This window comes from Malaclemys terrapin, chromosome 3 (assembly GCF_027887155.1).
Source record: "Malaclemys terrapin pileata isolate rMalTer1 chromosome 3, rMalTer1.hap1, whole genome shotgun sequence".
Classification (NCBI taxonomy): Eukaryota; Metazoa; Chordata; order Testudines; family Emydidae; genus Malaclemys; species Malaclemys terrapin.
In genome coordinates, this window is record NC_071507.1 from 161874848 (window position 1) to 161894246 (window position 19399).

Below are 19399 nucleotides of genomic sequence, written 5' to 3' on the forward strand. Positions count from 1 at the left end.
GTTGTATAAATCATGCTTAGAAGCATATAAATATTATTTTAAGTCTTATGTTGCAGGTGGATTTTCAAAAGTGCTCAAAATTGGCTTGACTCTGCTCCCATTGACTTCAGTGGTAGCAGAGTTAGGCCAAGAATCAGCACAGACAAAAATAAATACATTTGATTTTAAAATGTGATAGATGTGGCTGTTCTGAGAAAAAAGCTGCATTAGTCTCTTATGTTCTATATATGGAGCTGGATCCTGTCGTGCTTCCACAGGAAAAAACATGTATTGATATTTATACACAGCCAAGATCAGGTTAATCAGTAACTCCTCTTTAATTTTAATGAAGATCTGAGAAGCTGAAAACGTGAGTTGTTCTATAGGACCAAAATATTTTTAACTCAGAAGTCCTAGGATTTGCAAGGCCCTTTGCTAAGTAAGATGTGTGAGAACATCAAGCTGATATATGCAAATATCATAGTATATTTGGTGAGGGAAGGTTTGCTGCTGGGGAAGGGAAGGTCAGTCATTGCCACTTGGGGATAGAGGCAGACATACATTTCTGGTATCCAGGAGGGGTACTTGTCACTGTGGGAGGGTTTAAACCTCAAGGACATTAAGATGAATTGGGGGTTTTAAGGTGGGCCAGCAGGTAGGAGGGGTTACAAGTGCATGGTTAAAATAGGAGTACTGATCATTTAGAATCCCCCAAGTTTCGGAGGGCTGGATTGTTACTGTCACACATATGTTAAGTGCCCTTTTGTGACAGAAGGTTTTCAAACAGGCTCTCTTTATATTTGATATTCTCAACCACACAGTTATGTTGTTTTATTAATAGGGCTATAAGGGTGAACCTGGAGTACAAGGGAAACCAGGATCATCAGGAGTCAAGGTAAAGGTGGTTTACCTTCATCTGGAAATATTCCAGTCAAGGACATTATGATTACAATGTTCCATGATTTACTTTTGGTTACAAGGTAGTTTTGTTTCAAAATGGAAACAATAATTAACAAATTTACTCCAGATTGGATTTAATGGGTGATTCTTACAAATATATGACCAGATCCTGGAGTGAAATCAGCAAATCTATGCCATTTTACAGCATCTTAGTGTCTGGGCCATTGTTTACATTGCATCTACACAGATAGTTTCTTCTGATCTGTACTATGGAACTTAACATACAGGCATACATATAGTGTAAATGAGTGGTTCTCAAACTTTTGTCCTGGTGACCCCTTTCAAATAGCAAGACTCTGAGTGCGACCCCCCCCCCCCATAAATTAAAAAACACTTCTTTATATATTTTACACCATTATAAATGCTGGATGCAAAGCAGGGTTTGGGGTGGAGGCTGACAGCTCACGATCCCCCATGTAATAACCTTGCGACCCCCTGAGGGGTCCCGACCCCCAGTTTGAGAACCCCTGGTGTAAATTGTTTCTTGCTACTTGTGTGTACCAAAGATGTAGATAATACATTATCAGTATTTGCTGGTGCTTTCTTATATTTTTAGTTAAAGAATCCAAAAAGTTAGCAAATAACAATGCAGAACTAATCAGTGACCTAATGGTACCAAATTATGATGTCAGAGGGAAGATCCAAAATACCTGATCTTATTGGAAAGCAGCACTCCAGAGTGGCCTAGTTTATCTCTTGATCTAAGGATGACTTTGTGGTCTTCATGTAATACAGTCCTTTGGGAGGGTCAGTACAGTGCCTTGTCAAGCAGAGCGAAGGGAAGGGAAGGATCAAAGGGGAGAAACTGTGGCTTGTCAAAAATTAGTGTCTTAGACTCTTATCTTCAGTTGAATGTTGAGCCCACAAGCGCCCTGTCTGGGAAGAAATCAAATGGAACTTGTGCAGATTATTGAAGGTTCACAGTAAAACGGTGAGAGTCAAAACTGCAATAGTTTCTGAGGTACATTTTGGGTAAACTCTTTTACACAGCTATAGGTTTCAGAAGTAAACATGGAGCCTGGCCTTCAGTCACAGTGGTATAAATCTGAAATAAGTTCAGAGAAGTCAGTGAAGTTACAGCAATGTTAAACCAGTGTCATTAGCCCGTTCGTTTATAAGCTGACCCCCCAAAATGGATAGGTAAAAATAGCAAAAACCGTATGACCCTTTCATAAGCTGACCCTATATTTCAGGGGTTGGAAAACTTTGGCTCCCGGCCTGTCAGGGTAAGCCGCTGGCGGGCTGGGACATTTTGTTTACTTGGAGCGTCTGCAGGCATGAAGCCCCTCAGCTCCCTGTGACCACAGTTCGCCGTTCCCAGCGGCCCCAGTTCGCCATTCCCAGCCACTTCCCGCAGCGCCCATTGGCCGGGAATGGTGAACTGCGGCCACAGGGAGCTGAGGGGCTCCATGCCTGCAGACCCTTCAGGTAAACAAAACTACAATGTATTAGATCAGGGATCAGCAACCTTTGGCACCCTGGTAAGCACCTTGGTGGGCCGGGCCAGTTTGTTTACCTGCTGTGTCTGCAGGTTCAGCCGATCGCGGCTCCCACTGGCCGCGGTTCGCCGCTCCATGCGAATGGGTGCGGCGGAATGCGGCGTGGGCCGAGGGATGTGCTGGATGCCACTTCCTGCTGCCCCGTTGGCCTGGAGCGGCAAACCACTGCCAGTGGGGGCTGCGATCGGTTGACCCTGTGGACGCGGCAAGTAAACAAACTGGTTGACCCTGTGGACGCGGCAAGTAAACAAAATATGCTTACCCTGGCGGGCCACGAGCAAAAGGTTGCCGACCCCTGTATTAGATATTCAATTCAATGATTCCATAGAGTTTAAAATCATCAAATTTTGGTGTAGACCTGTTATAAGCCAACCCCTGCTCTTTGATGTGTCACTTTTTTACCTAAAATATTCGACTTATGAACGAGGATATATGGTAAGATGAAAATCAGGCCCAATATTCTGGAATGGTACATAATGAATACAGTCAAATGCATGTGATAAGATGCATTTACTCTAATTCTTAAAATGAAGTTGTTGAAAACTAAATTGCTTGACATTGCCATTACTAGGAACAGTATCATTTGTGTAATATTACAAAGAAAAAAATCCTACCTAGGTAAAAGTCAGGGTAAGTCTTTTTCATGTTGGATGAAAGGGTTGAGAAATCAAGAGTGAGAGCATTGCTGTGGCTTTTAGTCACTATGGCTGTATTCAGCATACAGAAAACCACAGAGGTTTCAGCTCATAATATATAAATCTCAGAGTATCATCGCCAAACCTGAAGAGATCTTGAAAAAACATGCAATCTGTGTTTTTACACACAGCACATCAATGATACTTATGGAGCTATTGTATTACTCAGGGAGAACAAGGAGGACCAGGTACTCCAGGTGAACCAGGGTACCCAGGCATGCCTGGGACACAGGGTGTAAAGGTAAGTAGTTTCTATGGCTTTAATATCCATTACAACTTTCATTATGCTTTTTCCATAAATGGCAAATGGGTTTTTTAGGCAATATGTTTGGCGAATATGTGGGTCAGTGTTAACTTCTAGTATTATCAATAAAACTGTGATGGCACAGGTGGTAATAAAATGTGTATAATGTATTATTGTTATACGTGCTTGATGTGAAATTCTCTCATAGAAAAGGTTTTATGTATATGTAATATATATATAATCTCCTTTCATAAAGGAGTCCATAAGGATTGTAGGAGCAACCACGCCTAATCAGCCATTAAGGGGGATGTGTGGCTTAAGCACTCTCCTATGTGGATGCAGCCAGAGCCATAACTAGGGATTTTACCGCCTGGGGCGAACAAGCATATTTGTGCCCCCTACCGTTTTTCTGGTCATTTTTTGACCCATTTTTCCACCCCACGTGGCTTTGTGCCCTCTCGTCCCAACCCGTTTACAGCCCTGCAACTCTGCCATTTGCCTCCTTTGTGATCTTGAGCAAATCTTATGTTTTGTTGCCCCAGTTTTCCCTTATACAAAAGAGGGATAGTGATACTTACAGAGGGATAGTAAGAGGTATAATTCACTGGTGAAGTGAAAGGCATGATTAGAGTGTAAACTAGAGTAGTTCATCTCTCCAGAATGTGTACATGGAGAAACAAAGGTAAGCTTCCCCCATAAATCAGAGATCACGAGTAAGGAACCCTTACAGAAAGCAATATTGCAGTGCTCTGCAGTAATGATCTCTAAGGCTAGGGTTTACAATGGAGTGAGTCACTACAGCATTTGGGACCAGTGATGTGGTATCTATTTTATAAAGATTTCAAATATGTCTCTTTGGAACTTAATCCTTCCCCCCTCCCTGCAAAAAAAAAATCTATTCCCATGTGTGGCTCCCAGAGAGAGAGTCCTTGAAAGCTAACACATGTCCCAGGAGTGAATGGGATCCATCACTGAAGCTGGACCCCTCTTATTCTGTTAGTAATCCGCCTGTCCCACCCTAGCCCTTAGGAGCTGTGCTAAACTGTTCTCTTCTGGGAGGCATTTATGTCCAGCAGGCATAAAAACCTCTTCCATCAGGCAAAATCAGATCAGTGTTTTGTTTCCAGCAAAGAAACTGCAAGCTTTGTGGTGAAAGTAATTTCCCCGTGTCCTGATTAACAACAACAAACCAAGGCCCACAGGCTGGGGAAGAGAACAGAGCTTAATTGACGGAGTTTTGAAATGGGGTCTTAATGATTAGGTTCAAATTAGCCAGCATCACCTTTTCATCCTGAGGAATTGAAGTGAAATGTGATTCTCTACAGCAGGCTATGGCTAATCCAGCTTGCATCACACACACAGCCCTTTTAAAACTTGTCTCAGATAAAGCAGGTATCTTCCTCTTTCACAGCTTCTCTTATTTTCTTCATTGTATTGTCAGAAGTACATATTTTAAAGCTCTCCCCTCCTACCCATCTAAGCCACTGGTGTTTTACCTGCAAATCAAGAGGAGGATGAGATCTTGGGGAGAAGGAAAACAAAAAGAAATGGCTTTGGACTGTTTCGTTTTTTTGGTGACATGATAAAGCCATGTCCCAAAGCAAATGAATAGTGTCTAAGTGTCGAAAGAGCAAGACATAATTGTCCGTCACCAAAGGCGCAGGATAGGAGGTGTGAGTGGAACCAGTGACACCCAAATAATAGCATAATTAATACCTGGCATTTCCCATGGCAGAATTCTGCAGTAATGGTGCAAAGCACAGCAGGAGCACTGATAGCAACTAGGGTCTACTGGGCTGCGCACAAGTCTGGGAATCAGATGTGTCTCCCAGTCCTAAGCACTGCAGCAAATCACTCTGCCTGGCATGGGCGGCAGGTGAAGCTTCCCTTTGGGGAGACTAGCCCTGTGCCCCCCCTCTTGTGGCTGAAGGCCCTGCCTCCACTTGCTGCTCTCAGCCCTGCCATGGCCTCAGGCCAGGAGCTGAGAGCTTGGGCCCAGCTGGGACCACAGTGAAGCTTTCCGCACTGGCTGGAGTTCCAAGCCTGTAACCCCTTCCCTGTTCCACCCCTTCTTCTTCGAGGCCTTGCTCATGTCCCTTCCATATCAGGTGTGTGTGCTTGCCACATGCACTGGTGCTGGAAGTTTTTCCCTCAGCAGTATCCATAGGGGACTCGCTCTGGTGCTCCCTGGAGTGGCACCCGCATGGCGCGGTATAAGGGGCTCTGCCGGCACCCCCCACCTTCAGTTCCTTCTTGCTGCCAATGATGGTGCTGGAACATCTGCTGTGTTGGCTAGCGTTGTTTCGTTTTCTGTTCTTGTGAACTTTGAAAACCTGTAATATAGTTAGTAGTTTCTTAGTTACCCTTAGTAGTAGTTCTCAACTTTTTGTTAGTCCCACATACCAGCTGCCTAAGGTGCTTAGGCGAAGGGCACATAAGTGACAAGTGCCGTTATCTGCAAGTCCTTTAAACCTAAGGAGCGCGATATCCGTCTGAAAGCACTCCTAATGGAATTGGCACTCACTCCGGCACCAGAGCAGCGGTCCGATTCGGCACTGAGCACCGTGGCCTCCATGCACAGTGCTCCACTGGTGCTGTCCACGAGCTGGCACCCGTCCCCCTCCACAGCTCCAGGGAAGATCTCCTACCTCCCGTAAGGGAAAGGAGAGGGCTCGGAGTCTGCCACGATGAGGCGTACCTTGCTGGTACATTGGCACAGAACCTCTAAGGCACACTCCACCCAGCAAGAACTCCGGAACTGGCCCCAACCATCTCCAAGGGCATGGTACTGATCCCGGGAACAATCGGACACCAGAGACCGCCATTATCGCCTGTCCCCAAGAAGGAGGTCACCCTGGTCAGGACAATCCTCCTGGCAACTGGCCCATAGTAGCCCTGGTCCCGTTCAACATCCTGGTACCGGTCAAGTAGCATGAGGCGTGGATTGCCGGGTATCCGACGAAGATCTGCTGAACGCCATCAGTCCATGAGTGCCCGACCAAGACAGTCTCGCTTGGACAGGTCGGCTTCGGGATGCAGCGACCGGCACTGGTTGGACAAGAGTCATTGCTCAGCCCAATCCTGGTCACCTGGTACCGACCACGCCGCTGGTACCTCTGGCTTGGAGCAAGGTTCCCTGACTGTGGGACAAGCCCCGATACCAGCGGTACCGACTACATTATTGGCACTGAAACCTGTCCCATGGTCCCAAGCGCAGTGGCCGGCGCCATGGTATCCGTGGAACCCTTGGGGGTTCACCCAACCTTCCCAGGCTGCCTGATCAATGTCGGGAGCCTCAGACAGGCCAGTGGCCTCAGTATCCTGTCTCCCTCTGGTGCCAGAGAATTTGGGGGGAAGGAGCCCACAGGTCCAGGTGGATCCAGGGGAGCAAGCTGCTGGACCACCAATGGACGTGGAGATTCCCATGGCACCGGTATTGTCCTCGTCTTCGCTGGAGGAGGCTATCATGGAGCACCCTCACCCAGTTCCTCAGGATGATGCCAAAGCGCACCAGGAACTTTTGAAGAGGGTCGCTTCTAACCTGGGGCTTCAAGCAGATGAATTGGAAGAGGCCTCGGACTCTCTGTTTGACGTCTTCTGCTCCTCAGCTCCTGCCAGGGTGGATCTACCCCTTCATGAAGGGGTTTCCAAAATCACTAATGCCCTCTGGCAGACCCCCCTGTTCCCTTGTCCCTATCTCTTAAAGGGCCGAACGCAAGTACTTTGTGCCAACCAAAGGGCATGAGTACTTATACTCCTACCCAGCCCCTAATTCCCTTGTGGTTGAGGCGGTTAACCACAAGGAGAAGCAAGGACAACCCAGGGCCACTCCCAAAAATAAAGACTCAAGAAGGCTTGATCTCTTTGGTGTAAGTTTTATTTGTCTTCAAGCCTTCAGCTGAGAATGGCCAACCACCAAGCCCTCCTTGGCCGATATGACTTTAATATGTGGCAAGCCATGGCCAAGTTTGAAGGGTCACTCCCTGAGGTTTCCAGGAAGGTGTTCCAAGCGATCTTCAATGAGGGCACAACTGCGGCCAGGACGGCCCTCCAAGCGGCGTCAGATGCTGCTGCTGCCCACATCATGGATTCCCCTATCTCCATGCGGCGAGTCTCTTGGCTGCTCCTCTCTGGGTTGTCCACCAAGGCCCAGTAGTCATTGCAAGACCTGCCCTTCGATGGCAGGTCCCTATTTGCAGAGCAAACAGCAGCAAGTTGCATGATCTCAAGGACTCCTGCACCACCCTGAAAACCCTGGGTCTTTAAGTCCCAGCCCCAGCGCGTAAGTGGTTCAAACCACAGCAGCCTCAGGCCAGGGGAGCTAGCCTCAGCTGGACCAGCCCCATAAATGAGCCAAGGGCTACAGCACTGCCCGAGCCACCTGCCTCCACCCTCTGCCCAGTCTGGCTCAACCCGTAATAAGCAGGGGGCCAAACGGTCGTTTTGAGGGTGCGCCCACGGGCGACCTACCAGACTATTCCCCAGATCCATCTTTCCCAGTGTTCTCCAGCCACCTTTCCCCTTTCCTCCCTGCATGGACCACTATAACTTCAGACCGCTGGGTCCTCAGCACAGTGGAACGGGGTTATACCCTCCAGTTCTTTTCTACCACCCACCCTTCCCACCTGCTTTCCACGTCCCTCTTCAGGGACCCTTCTCACGAGAGTCTCCTCATGCAGGAGGTAAAGGGGTTACTACAGCTGGGTGCGGTGGAAGAAGTTCCTCTCAAGTACAGGAACAAGGGGTTCTATTCCTGGTACTTTTTAATTCCAAAGGCCAAGAGCGGTCTATGGCCCATCCTGGACCTGCAAGACCTCAACAAGTACTTACAGAAGCTAAATTTCCACATGGTCTCTCTGGCTTCTATTATCCACTCTCTGAATCCGGGAGACTAGTATGCCGCCCTCGACTTGAAGGATGCATACTTTCACATAGCAATCTTTCGATGACACAGACATTTCCTCCGGTTTACGGTGGGACCCCACCACTACCAGTTTACAGTCCTCCCGTTCGGCCCGGCGACAGCACCGAAGGTGTTTACCAAGTGATCCTCGACTCCACCTGCGCCAGCACGTTCCTGCTGCTGGAAAGGTTCCACACGATGGCAAACCTCATCGTGGAAGTCTCTGCATTCCCTCTGACTACAGCCATGGTCTGTCTGCGTCTCCTAGGCCACACGGCAGAGTGCACTTACGTGGTCCACCATGCCAGGCTCTGGATACGCCCCCTGCAACAGTGGCTGGCGATGGTCTATTCCCAATCCTGAGACCCCCTGGAGAAGATCATTACCATTTCCCAGGCAATACTTACCTCACTGAAATGGTGGACTGACTTCAGGACAGTCCTGGAAGGGGTTCCATTCGACAACCCTCCTCACTCCATCGAGTTGGTGTCGGATGCCTCAGACCTGGGCTTGGGAGCACATCTTGGAAACCTCCAGACAGGGGATGTGGTCCCCGGAGGAGGTGCAGTTACACATAACATCAAAGAGCTCCGAGCAATCCGGCTGGCATGCATAGTCTTCTTGCCCCACCTGTCGGGCAAGGTGTTACGAGTCCTGATGGACAACACAGCCTCGATGTTCTACATCAACAGGCTAGGGGGAACATGCTCATTGGCTCTCTGTCAAGAGGCACTCCGTCTGTGGGACTTCTGCATCAGCCATGAGATGCACCTGGAAGCTTTTCACCTTCCCGGCTCCAGGAATACGCTGGCAGACCAACTCAGCAGGGACTTCTCCTCTCACCACGAATGGTCGCTACATCCAAAGGTAGCCTGCATGATCTTCAAAGGTGGGGAACTCCCCAAGTGGACCTGTTCGCTACCAGACAGAACAGGAAATGTGACCGGTTTTGTTCTCGTTAGGGTTTGAGCAAAGACTCCCTCTCTGATGCCTTCCTTCTGTCGTGGTCAGGGAGCCTGATGTACGCGTTCCCTCTGATTCCACTAGCAGGCATGAAAATATTGCATCTGTCACGATTAGAAATGGATGTATTTTTGCTGGATGTCAACATGTGTAAGAACAGTCCCATTGAAGTAATTCTGATTACTTTGATCTGGCCTGTCATGTATATTTAGTTATGTTTAAGTGTAAATAGCAATCAAAAATCTGTACACTGCAGGTGACTCAGTTTATGAGAATTTTGCCTTTTTGGCCTGGTCCACACACTTTTTTAGTCATTTCATTTGGGAGTCTGATTATCTACCAAAACAGTTGGATTGGTATAACCCTAGTGTGCAATTTTACTGATATAAAGATAACTTATATCAGTATGGCTTATTCCTCTTTCCTAGGAACAAACTATATCAGTGTAAACACCTTTTATTGGTAGAATTGCATCCGCATTAGCGGGTTTGTAACCAGTATAGTTAAAGTGGTACAATTCGTATGTAGAGAAGGCCTTCATTTCCTGATTTTTGTGGATTTAAAGGTACATTCTTAAGGAGAGGAGATGTTCACATAGTTGTTTTCCTGTCATATAATACTGTGGCTTTCCTGGATATATATATCCACCATATTTTCTAGGGTTATACACCACCTGGACATCCTTGACTCTCACTGTAAAGTGTCCTCCATAAGACATTATATATTTGTTTTATTGCCTTTGTTCCAAAATGAGTAGTCTACAATCTGTGTCTTGGCATTAGTGATAGGTGCTGCATTGCAGAATCATTTGCTAATGAATTTATAAAACCAGTGGGTTTTAGGTGCATCATTCATTTGATGTGCTTGGTTACCTACTTTAAAAGGTGTCTTCTAAAAACCAAAATACATCATATATATGGTTGTATAAAACATGCAGAGATTGAAACTCTTGCTTGACACTGGATGTCAGGAATAAACATCGGAAAGCAATACTGGAAGGGGGAATGGGCTTTGGGAGAGAGAACACCAAGTGGGGGAAGCAGGGAAAAAGAATCAAGATATGAAGGGAAGTCAAAAGAGAGCTTGGGTGAAACAACAGCAAACGAGGAGAAAGAAGGAGGTCAAGCAAGAATGAAGGGGAAAGGGAGAAACTGCAAAACAGGAAGACAAAATTCAGCTTTGGCCAGTAAGCATGAAAGGGAGAAAGCTATCTTCCAGTGAAAATAAAGGAGATACAGAGTAGGAAAAGGTTTAGAAGAAAATAGAGAAAAAGAAAGGTGCATGAACTAAGTGAGAGAGAAGAAATGGAAAAACATGGTAGAGAAAGAGAGTTGTCAAACATTAAATTTAGATGTTTATTTATTTTATTGCTATTACGTTCTACATATCAGTGTGTTTCTCTTGAAAAACCCCACAACTCTAGCCTAAAGCAAATTTTAGAAAAATATATAATCCTTGATTGGTGAGCATTCATTACACTTTCCCTGATCTACATTCTTCCTTCAGAGGTCTTCAAATCTCTGGAGGAATTTGTCTAACAGATGGTCTCCTTTGCTTGGGATGTAGTTGACTATGACTATCAGCACCCATCTGGGTTCATTCAACCTCAGTGAAATTTAAAAACTTGCACATATCTTTTGGCAGCAAGTGTCTTGTGAACAAAATTTTGATGTTTTCACATATTTCGATTTTTTTTTGCCACAAAAATTACTGAAAAGAAATTTCTCTGCTGAAACATGCTTGCCTAGTATTCAAATGCACATCAAGATATACCTTTCCAGTATCTGCTTACTAATGCATTACTCTTAATTTTTCTGTATTTACTCTGCTTGTAGTCTAATATACTTGCTAAACCTGTATGACAAATAACATGTCTGTACCAGTTTACAAGTCTAACTATGCTTCTGTGGTCATTACCCCGGGTGTTTGGCTGTGACAAGATTTCTCTGTAACTAAATCAAATTGCAAGGACAGGATAAGAACACAGTGGGAAATTCTGTAAAATCAGCAGGGGGTCGGATTAAGGAGTTAAATAAAAACACTCTCCTCATTGAGAATAAAAATGCACACACTGTATCTTCTGTAGGCTGAGCACATTGCCCATGCTAGGGGTTCCTTGCATTCCTCCAATTCCCCACCTTTACAAGCTGCCTGTGTGCCCCCTCCCCTGCCCCTCTATTTCAGGGACTCCCTGAACCTCCCCCAAGCCCTCCGTCCTGCCAAGGGCCCTGTATTCCCGATGTATCCCTCCCCCACACCATTATTCCCATTCTCTCTCCCATTGCAGGGTCTCTGTACGCTCTCCACACCATGGCAGGGTCTCTGTGTTCCCTGCTTTCCCTTCCCCATCCCCACTTCCCCACACCCTGCTTCCATCATCACCACCACTTCCCCCCCACACTGCACTCCATTACATTACATGTCCCTCCTTTACTCCTTTCTGCCACATCCACTTCCCCCCTACACACTTGTCTCAGGGTCCCTGCTGCCACTATCAGTGCCACTCACTTCCAGCCCTCCCTGGATTCCTGGTTTGCCCCCCCACCACTTCCCCATCCCTCCATCCCCTGCTCCTTCCTACCCAGCCACCATGCCTTCCTGTTCAGGTGTCCATTTCCTCCCCCCATTCTGCTTTCCTCCCTCCCCAAGTCCCTGCCTCCCAGCTACAAACCCTTCCTGTAAGGCTCTCTTATTTCCGTTAGAGTCAGGCTACAGACAGGAAGTTAAGCTGCTGCACTGATATCTGTAGGTGGGTGCAGGGGGTGGCAGAGAAATTCCTCTGCTTGCAGTACCTGTTCTGATTTGCACAAGAATCATTAAGGTTCTGCCCATTGAAGCCAAGAACATTCACTGAAATTTATTAATTGATCAGTTGCAGTGTCCCAAAGTTATTGCCTTACAAAGAGAGAAACGCCATTGAGTTGAGGGTAGGGATTCTTTGTACTTGGTCCAATAAATGTCTATATACAAATGCAAGAAATTTAAAAGCAAAAATAGGGATACTAGTATGCCTTGCAATGGATGCCTTTATATAATAAACATTACAGAAACATGGGGGAATGGCAAACAACAAGGGGGTACTTTAATGAGTACCAAAAGTGACGAGTGACATTAAACTTTAGAAAGGGGGATTTCAATAAAATGAGAAGTTTAGTCAAAAAGGCCCTAAAGTTAAAAGTGAAGGAAGTAAAATCCTCAGAGGTGGCATGGATGCTACTTAACAAAACAATAATAGAGTCTCAGAAGACGTGTATTTCTTAACAAAAAGGCACCAGGAAGATAAGGAGTAAGCCAATATGGCTAAATGGCGAGGTCTGAGAGGCCAAATAGAAATCTTTCAAACTTTGGAAATCTGACCCAGCTGAAGCCAACATACATAAATTACAGCAGGTAATAAGTAAGAGGGAAATTAAAAGTCTACTAACACAGTTTCTGCAAAGGAAAATGTCACTTAATCTCTTAGAATTCTCTGAACAGCTCAATAAGAGAACCAACTCTTAAAATTTCTTTAGATTTCCAAAAAGGCTTTGAGAAGATCCTCTGCAAAGGAATGGATAAAGAAGCTAAGTTAGTCATGGTGTAAAAGCAAAATACTGTTATGGATCAAAAACTGCCTGGAGGCAGAAAATGGAGCACTTTGCAATGGACATACTCCTTTAATATTAAGAACAGGAGTACTTGTGGCACCTTAGAGACTAACAAATTTATTAGAGCATAAGCTTTCGTGGACTACAGCCCACTTCTTCGGATGCATATAGAATGGAACATATATTGAGGAGATATATATACACACATACAGAGAGCATAAACAGGTGGGAGTTGTCTTACCAACTCTGAGAGGCCAATTAATTAAGAGAAAAAAACTTTTGAAGTGATAATCAAGCTAGCCCAGTACAGACAGTTAAGAAGTGTGAGAATACTTACAAGGGGAGATAGATTCAATGTTTGTAATGGCTCAGCCATTCCCAGTCCTTAACCTAAGGACTGGGAATGGCTGAGCCATTACAAACATTGAATCTATCTCCCCTTGTAAGTATTCTCACACTTCTTAACTGTCTGTACTGGGCTAGCTTGATTATCACTTCAAAAGTTTTTTTCTCTTAATTAATTGGCCTCTCAGAGTTGGTAAGACAACTCCCACCTGTTTATGCTCTCTGTATGTGTGTATATATATCTCCTCAATATATGTTCCATTCTATATGCATCCGAAGAAGTGGGCTGTAGTCCACGAAAGCTTATGCTCTAATAAATTTGTTAGTCTCTAAGGTGCCACAAGTACTCCTGTTCTTCTTTTTGCGGATACAGACTAACACGGCTGCTACTCTGAAACCTGTCCTTTAATATTGTATCTATGAGTGGAATCTGGTTAAATAAGAATATGTATTGCAATTTAACTAAGTGTGGTAAGCAGGGATGCAAATCTACCTTGTAGTAGCCTGCCACACACTAACCGTCCATGTGAACCCTGCTGCCGAGCACTAAATGTTCCCTAATTTTGATCTACTCTTGTTCCAAACAGGAGTAGATCAGAGCACACTGTGGAACTTTTTAATGCACTTCAGCATGGTCCACATGGCAGTACACTCTAGAAATCACACTCCCATTGCCATGCTGTGTAGACATTCCCGGAGTGTGCAGCAGGCTAATGTGAGATAGATTTATGCCCCCAGGTTATCAGCAACTAACTATTTGTATAGACAAGCCATAAGGTTATAACTTAGTATTAACTAAAACAGTATCTTTCCCATCTGAAAAGAAAATAACTCAGAGAAAGGTGTAGTTTGGGCATGTGACAGGAAAATAGATGAGCTTCAGTTTTATCATAGTTTATGTTAAAATAAATACTAAACTAAAACTGAAACTAAACCAAATAACTTATGTATTGTTGGATCTGACAAAAGTGTGCTCAGACCTCTTAGGATTTTTGACCTGGAAAATATTTTGTTTAGCCAAGATCTCATTAATACTGTTAAACACTTGGCTAAACATTACAATTATTTTTCTGGAAACAAATACTTGGCTCCAGCTAGATACATAAAAAAGAATAAAAAGAAATAGTCCCTACCTTCTTAAAAAATTGCAATTTGGCCCTTTCCTTCCACTTCCCCCACAGCTCCTCCCTTTGTATGTAGTCATCACTCACCATATTGTGTCCATTTTAGTCCTCAGTTCTTCGGTCAAATCTGCTAGCTCAGACCTCCACACTTAGGTGAAGCCCCATTGAATTTCAAGATCAGGGCTTAGATTCTAAATGCCCTACGGCAGAGACTTGTCATTGTATGTCTGTAAAGCACTATTTACACCTATGGTGCTACATAAATGATAATAATTAGCACATAATATTATACATAAGATGTCAGATGTGCCATGTGGCTGTTGTATTACTTCAGGGTTTTTGCAGGTGAGTTAACACTGTGGGACTAATTCTTATTTTATTTACATCAAGGTAAACTGAAAGGTGTTGAGACTTTATGGTGCCAGGCACTGTATTAAAAAAAACCCTATAATATATAGATATAGGGGGAGATTTTTTTATGCCTTTGAAATCTCCCCCATATAGATTAGATAGAAACTCTAAATTGAACCAGGTTAAGTGCAAATAAAATCTGGTTTTGTATGTAAGTCATGGGATTCAAATTCATATATAAAAACACTTTGATTAATTCTCTGTTGGTTACCATAGAATATCAAGGACATGTGTTATGCATTGTATTGGGTTAGCTGTCATTTTTACAGAAATTATTTGGGCTTTGCTCACCATGAATGAAAGCAGGTGAATATCTATTTACTGTAAGAGTTGCACCTGCTTACATCTGCAATCAATCTGGTCCTCTGGTAAAAGCAAGGCCCAATTTAACTTCTGTTAAATCAATGATTGAACTCCCACTGACTTCATCAGGATTGCCAGCAATCTCCGAATTTGAATTTGACATGTAAATATTACCGTTCTTTATGATAGTTATCTGCACAGCAAATTCCCTACTTATTATGGTCCCATTCCTGCAAAGCTGTTAAGCTTTTAAGGGCTTTGCTAGATTAGGAATTATGAACATGTGGACAGAATATTTAGTTTTCAATCACCATTAATGCACTCCATTAGCTGTTTCTCTTGTAGTTACTGAAATAAATTAAAACACAAACTAATGTTTGTAAATGGATGATAATGGAAATTTTACAATACCTTACAATATTTTACAGGGGGAAAAAGGAAACCAAGGTGAAAGAGGTATCCAGGTATATTAACTTTGTTTTTCATTAAATATCATTTGGGATGCCATATGTTTACTAATAGTCAAATGTTAAAAATTAATTCAATTTGAATTAAAATAAACAGGAGCTTTGCTTGACTAAGGATTGCAGGATACAGTCTTAACTCAGTAAATCACTGCACAATATGAACTCACCAACACAATGTTTTGAAAGAATGGGATTTTCAAAAGTACTCTAAAATGGCTTAGCTGCTTCCACTAACTGTAGGGGACAGAGTTAGGCTAATGATGAGTGCTTTTGAAAATCCACCATAGGTCTCTAGATCTGTAATGTCATAAAAATGAGAACTTTCCTCAATGTACTGAGGTGATAAAGCAACTGAAATAGGCAGTAACAAGGGAGATCAGCATTTGTCTCTGTATATTTAGATCATAGGCTTGCTCTATTATGTCTACAGTAGAAATGTGTGTCCAAGCTACACAGTTTGGAACTGAATCTTGAAACACCTCTATGTCTCCCTCCCATCAACAAACTCAGTGATGGTTGGATCCAGGTTTTTGACTGAACCCATTATAAAGATGGGCCTTTGGTCAGGGCTTATCTCTTTACATTATTTTGACGACTTAATTTGTTCACCTAAAGAAATATGTACTGTTCAAGAAAGTCTGTTTCTTTTCTGAAGGGACAAAAGGGAGAAGGAGGAAGACCAGGGACTCCAGGCCAACAGGTACCATTAAAAGAATACACACTTTAAGAAAACTTCATTCATTTTGCTTCTTCAGAAGATAAATGCCATTACAATGGTAGTTCTTTGAATCTAAAGAAATACATTAGATATAATTACATGTACATAGGATTATATTGATTATTTAAAGTGTATTAAAATATATTTTAAACTTTAAAATAGTTAAACCAATGAAATGGTAAATAAACTGTATGTTGAAAAATAGAATAGAAAGCAGAGAAAAAGAACAGGATTGTTTACATAATGAGGCCAAAAAGGCTCAGGGAAGAGTTCAGAAAAGGTAAAGAGCTATGAGATAGTAAAATCTAGTTATATCGTTGCAATAGTAGGAAGAAACTGCTTCAATTTTTCAAAGTTTTTATTTAAAACAATTTATTTTGTAATATTATTGATAAAACAATAACATAAACTCCAGATAATGTAGTAATGGAAACATGGATTCAAGCTTCTATGATATTGCTCTGAAAGTCAAGCCCAAGACTATACAAGCCCTCCATTCACTTTTGTATTCATCATGCAACATTTTCATAAAGTATTGCATTTAAAGATTCAATTACTGTCATACTGTAAATCAAGTCAGTATGTTAGAATTTTCTGTACTTGTAAATTACAGATGTTTCCTGTTTCAGCTGCAAATCAGCTAATTTCTCTTTTCTTTAACCTTGTTCCAGTATATTTTGATTATGTCATATTTGGCTATATTAACATACCATAGGAAATAACTGTTAGTTGTAAGTGTAAGAACTTGTTAACTACATGCTTTATGTCATGTCTAAATTGCAAAGTACTTACTAGCAATACAAAGCTAAAGCTAGATTGTGAAGAAAATAGCAGTGAAGATTGTTCTTACAATCAGTGCATTGGTACTATCACAACCTGCCTGGTTGGAAAAACAAGGAGCCACATTCAATGAAGCTGGGATAAGGAATTATACACCCCAGACTGACCCCCAAAACCTCAGGAGGATTTAACCAAAAGGAGGCCAGGCGGTGCTACCTTCTCTCCCCTTTCTCAGGGTTTTTAGCTGATACATGAGATGCAGCTTCATTTTGTAGCAAGGCTCCATAGGAGTCCCACCAGTGGACACAGCTGAGGTTATGTGCCCTCTTGCCATGCCGCTTCACAGCCAGCAACATCAGTGTGTGCCTTTTAGCAGACAGTAGGTTGTGAGCCATTTTCCACCACTGCAACATCCTCCTCCAACACTGACTTTATATCTCAAGGGCCCTATGCCTGGATTTCTGGCAGCCAAAGCCAATGTAAACACAGATTGAATCTGGATGTCAGTGTGTAACGTCTCTGGGCCATTTGGTTACACAATGAACCTGTTATTTCTTTAGCTTTTTATTGAGGCAGTACTTATCAATAAGTGTTTCTTGTAAGAAAACTAATGCAAGTGCATATGATAATTTACCTAATGATCTTCTTGTACATTATTCAGATATATTAATTTTTAAGAAGATAATTAATGTTTGTTTACTGTGCCTCATATGCCTCATATGTATAAGAATTCAGATGTATTTTGAAATAAATCTTAGTTAATTTGTATATCAAACATATTCTGGTTTGTTTGATCCCAGATTTAGTAAGAGTGATGCATCATAACGGTGGCTCAGTTTGATTTATACTTTTTTCCACATTTGATTTCTAAAGGGAGCAAATGGATTGAATGGAGCAAATGGAGAGGTACGTGTTTTCAAATCACAAGCACCATTTTCTAATTCTCTTTGCCAATTGTGTGAATAGTGACTATGTAAACTGTGTGCTAAAGGGCTTGCTTTTGTCCTCATTGGCACACAAGTGAAAGGGAATGATTAGATGCAAAGTCAGGTAGGAGGAGGCATGAGAAATAAAGATTTAACAACAGAGTAGTTTAGGGAAAATCAGTGACTGAAAAGACAAAGAAATATTGTTTAAAAAGAGAGAAAGGAATATAGATTTTCTACAGAACTCCAGGTAAAACAGAATCTGAAGACAAAAGAAGGGATTAATTAGAGAAAAACAAACAAGTAAACAAGAGACTTTAAAAAAAGAAAAAAGCAATTTATTTTCCTGGAGACTCAATCCCTAGCTCTTCATTTAAAAAAATGTTATAGTTCAGTAAAACAGAACAAGAGACACCCTTATTTGGTGACAGCCTGTCTTATGAGACTGACCCAAACTATCCCCAAATCCAGTGGGCATGATTTTGAACTCACTTCCATTGGTTGTACACTAGTATGACTCAGTCAGGTCAATCTGGAGCTCAAAGACATTCTCTGTTGAGGGGTCCTGGATTTTGGAACTCGACCCCTTTCTTGGTCTGCCAGAGCTCAGATTTTTTTGCTTTCTGGGTATACTGTAAGATCCATCTTTTTTCCTTCTTCTCTTGGGCTGCAGAGGAGAACATGGGTTGAAGTGGATATATTTATGGGCAGTCCTTTTTTAAGTTCATGTTGTGCTTTTTAATTTATGGGACATCTGCCCAGAGTACTGGATGGGTGCCTATAGTTCTGTTTATAAAAACTAAAAAAAAAAAAAAAAATCTAATTAATTGGCTTCATTGTAGTTGCTCCTGGTTCTGACTCTAGGGTAAATGAAATCAGTGTACATGGGCCCATTCAGTATAACTATGTTTCACCTTTATTAGGAAATTCCTTTACTCAGTCAGTTTTTGGCAATCCCTTGTTGGGTTTCACTTAAAGGAAGTTTGTTGTATTTCAGTAGCTGAACTTGTTCTTTAGGGCCCCACTTGAGCTGAGTACTTAAGCATGTGTGCAACTGTAAACAACTGAATAATACTATAGGCTTTGATGGAACTACAACCATCCTTAAGATTACACTTGTGCTTAAGTATCTTGCTTAATCATGGCCTAGCTCAGTAAAAGATTGTCATAGAACTATTCGGCTTTCCTCATCTGATCCCCCTGCATTTTCTAAATCACCATAATCCTGGGGTATACTTTCATGGAATATGGACATTATTTACATTTTTCTAATACTCTCTGTAATACATTTTTCCAAATAAATATGATTTCATTTTGTGTACTTATAAGAGCTGTACAATTTACAATATACACTTATTTTAGGATTTTGGGGTTTTACAAAATATTTTTATTTTAGTACTTGTTGTAAAGGAATTGTTTTAATATAAAATCTCTCCAACCAGTCTGTTTCAGCATTTCTTAAGCTCCTCTCTTTTTCTTGATTGTCTCTGCCAAT

The 19399-nt window shown here is 42.6% G+C and overlaps 1 protein-coding gene across 2 annotated transcripts in view; it reads left to right on the plus strand.

Moving 5' to 3' along the window:
• Nucleotides 1-19399, plus strand: part of COL21A1 (collagen type XXI alpha 1 chain) — a 212275-nt gene that overhangs the window by 178966 nt on the left and 13910 nt on the right. For both annotated transcript variants that reach the window (XM_054024445.1, XM_054024444.1), the window contains 5 exons: nucleotides 821-874; nucleotides 3303-3374; nucleotides 15442-15477; nucleotides 16136-16180; nucleotides 17852-17884. In XM_054024445.1, coding sequence (XP_053880420.1) covers nucleotides 821-874; nucleotides 3303-3374; nucleotides 15442-15477; nucleotides 16136-16180; nucleotides 17852-17884 — 240 coding nt within the window. The remainder of the gene's footprint in view (nucleotides 1-820; nucleotides 875-3302; nucleotides 3375-15441; nucleotides 15478-16135; nucleotides 16181-17851; nucleotides 17885-19399) is intronic.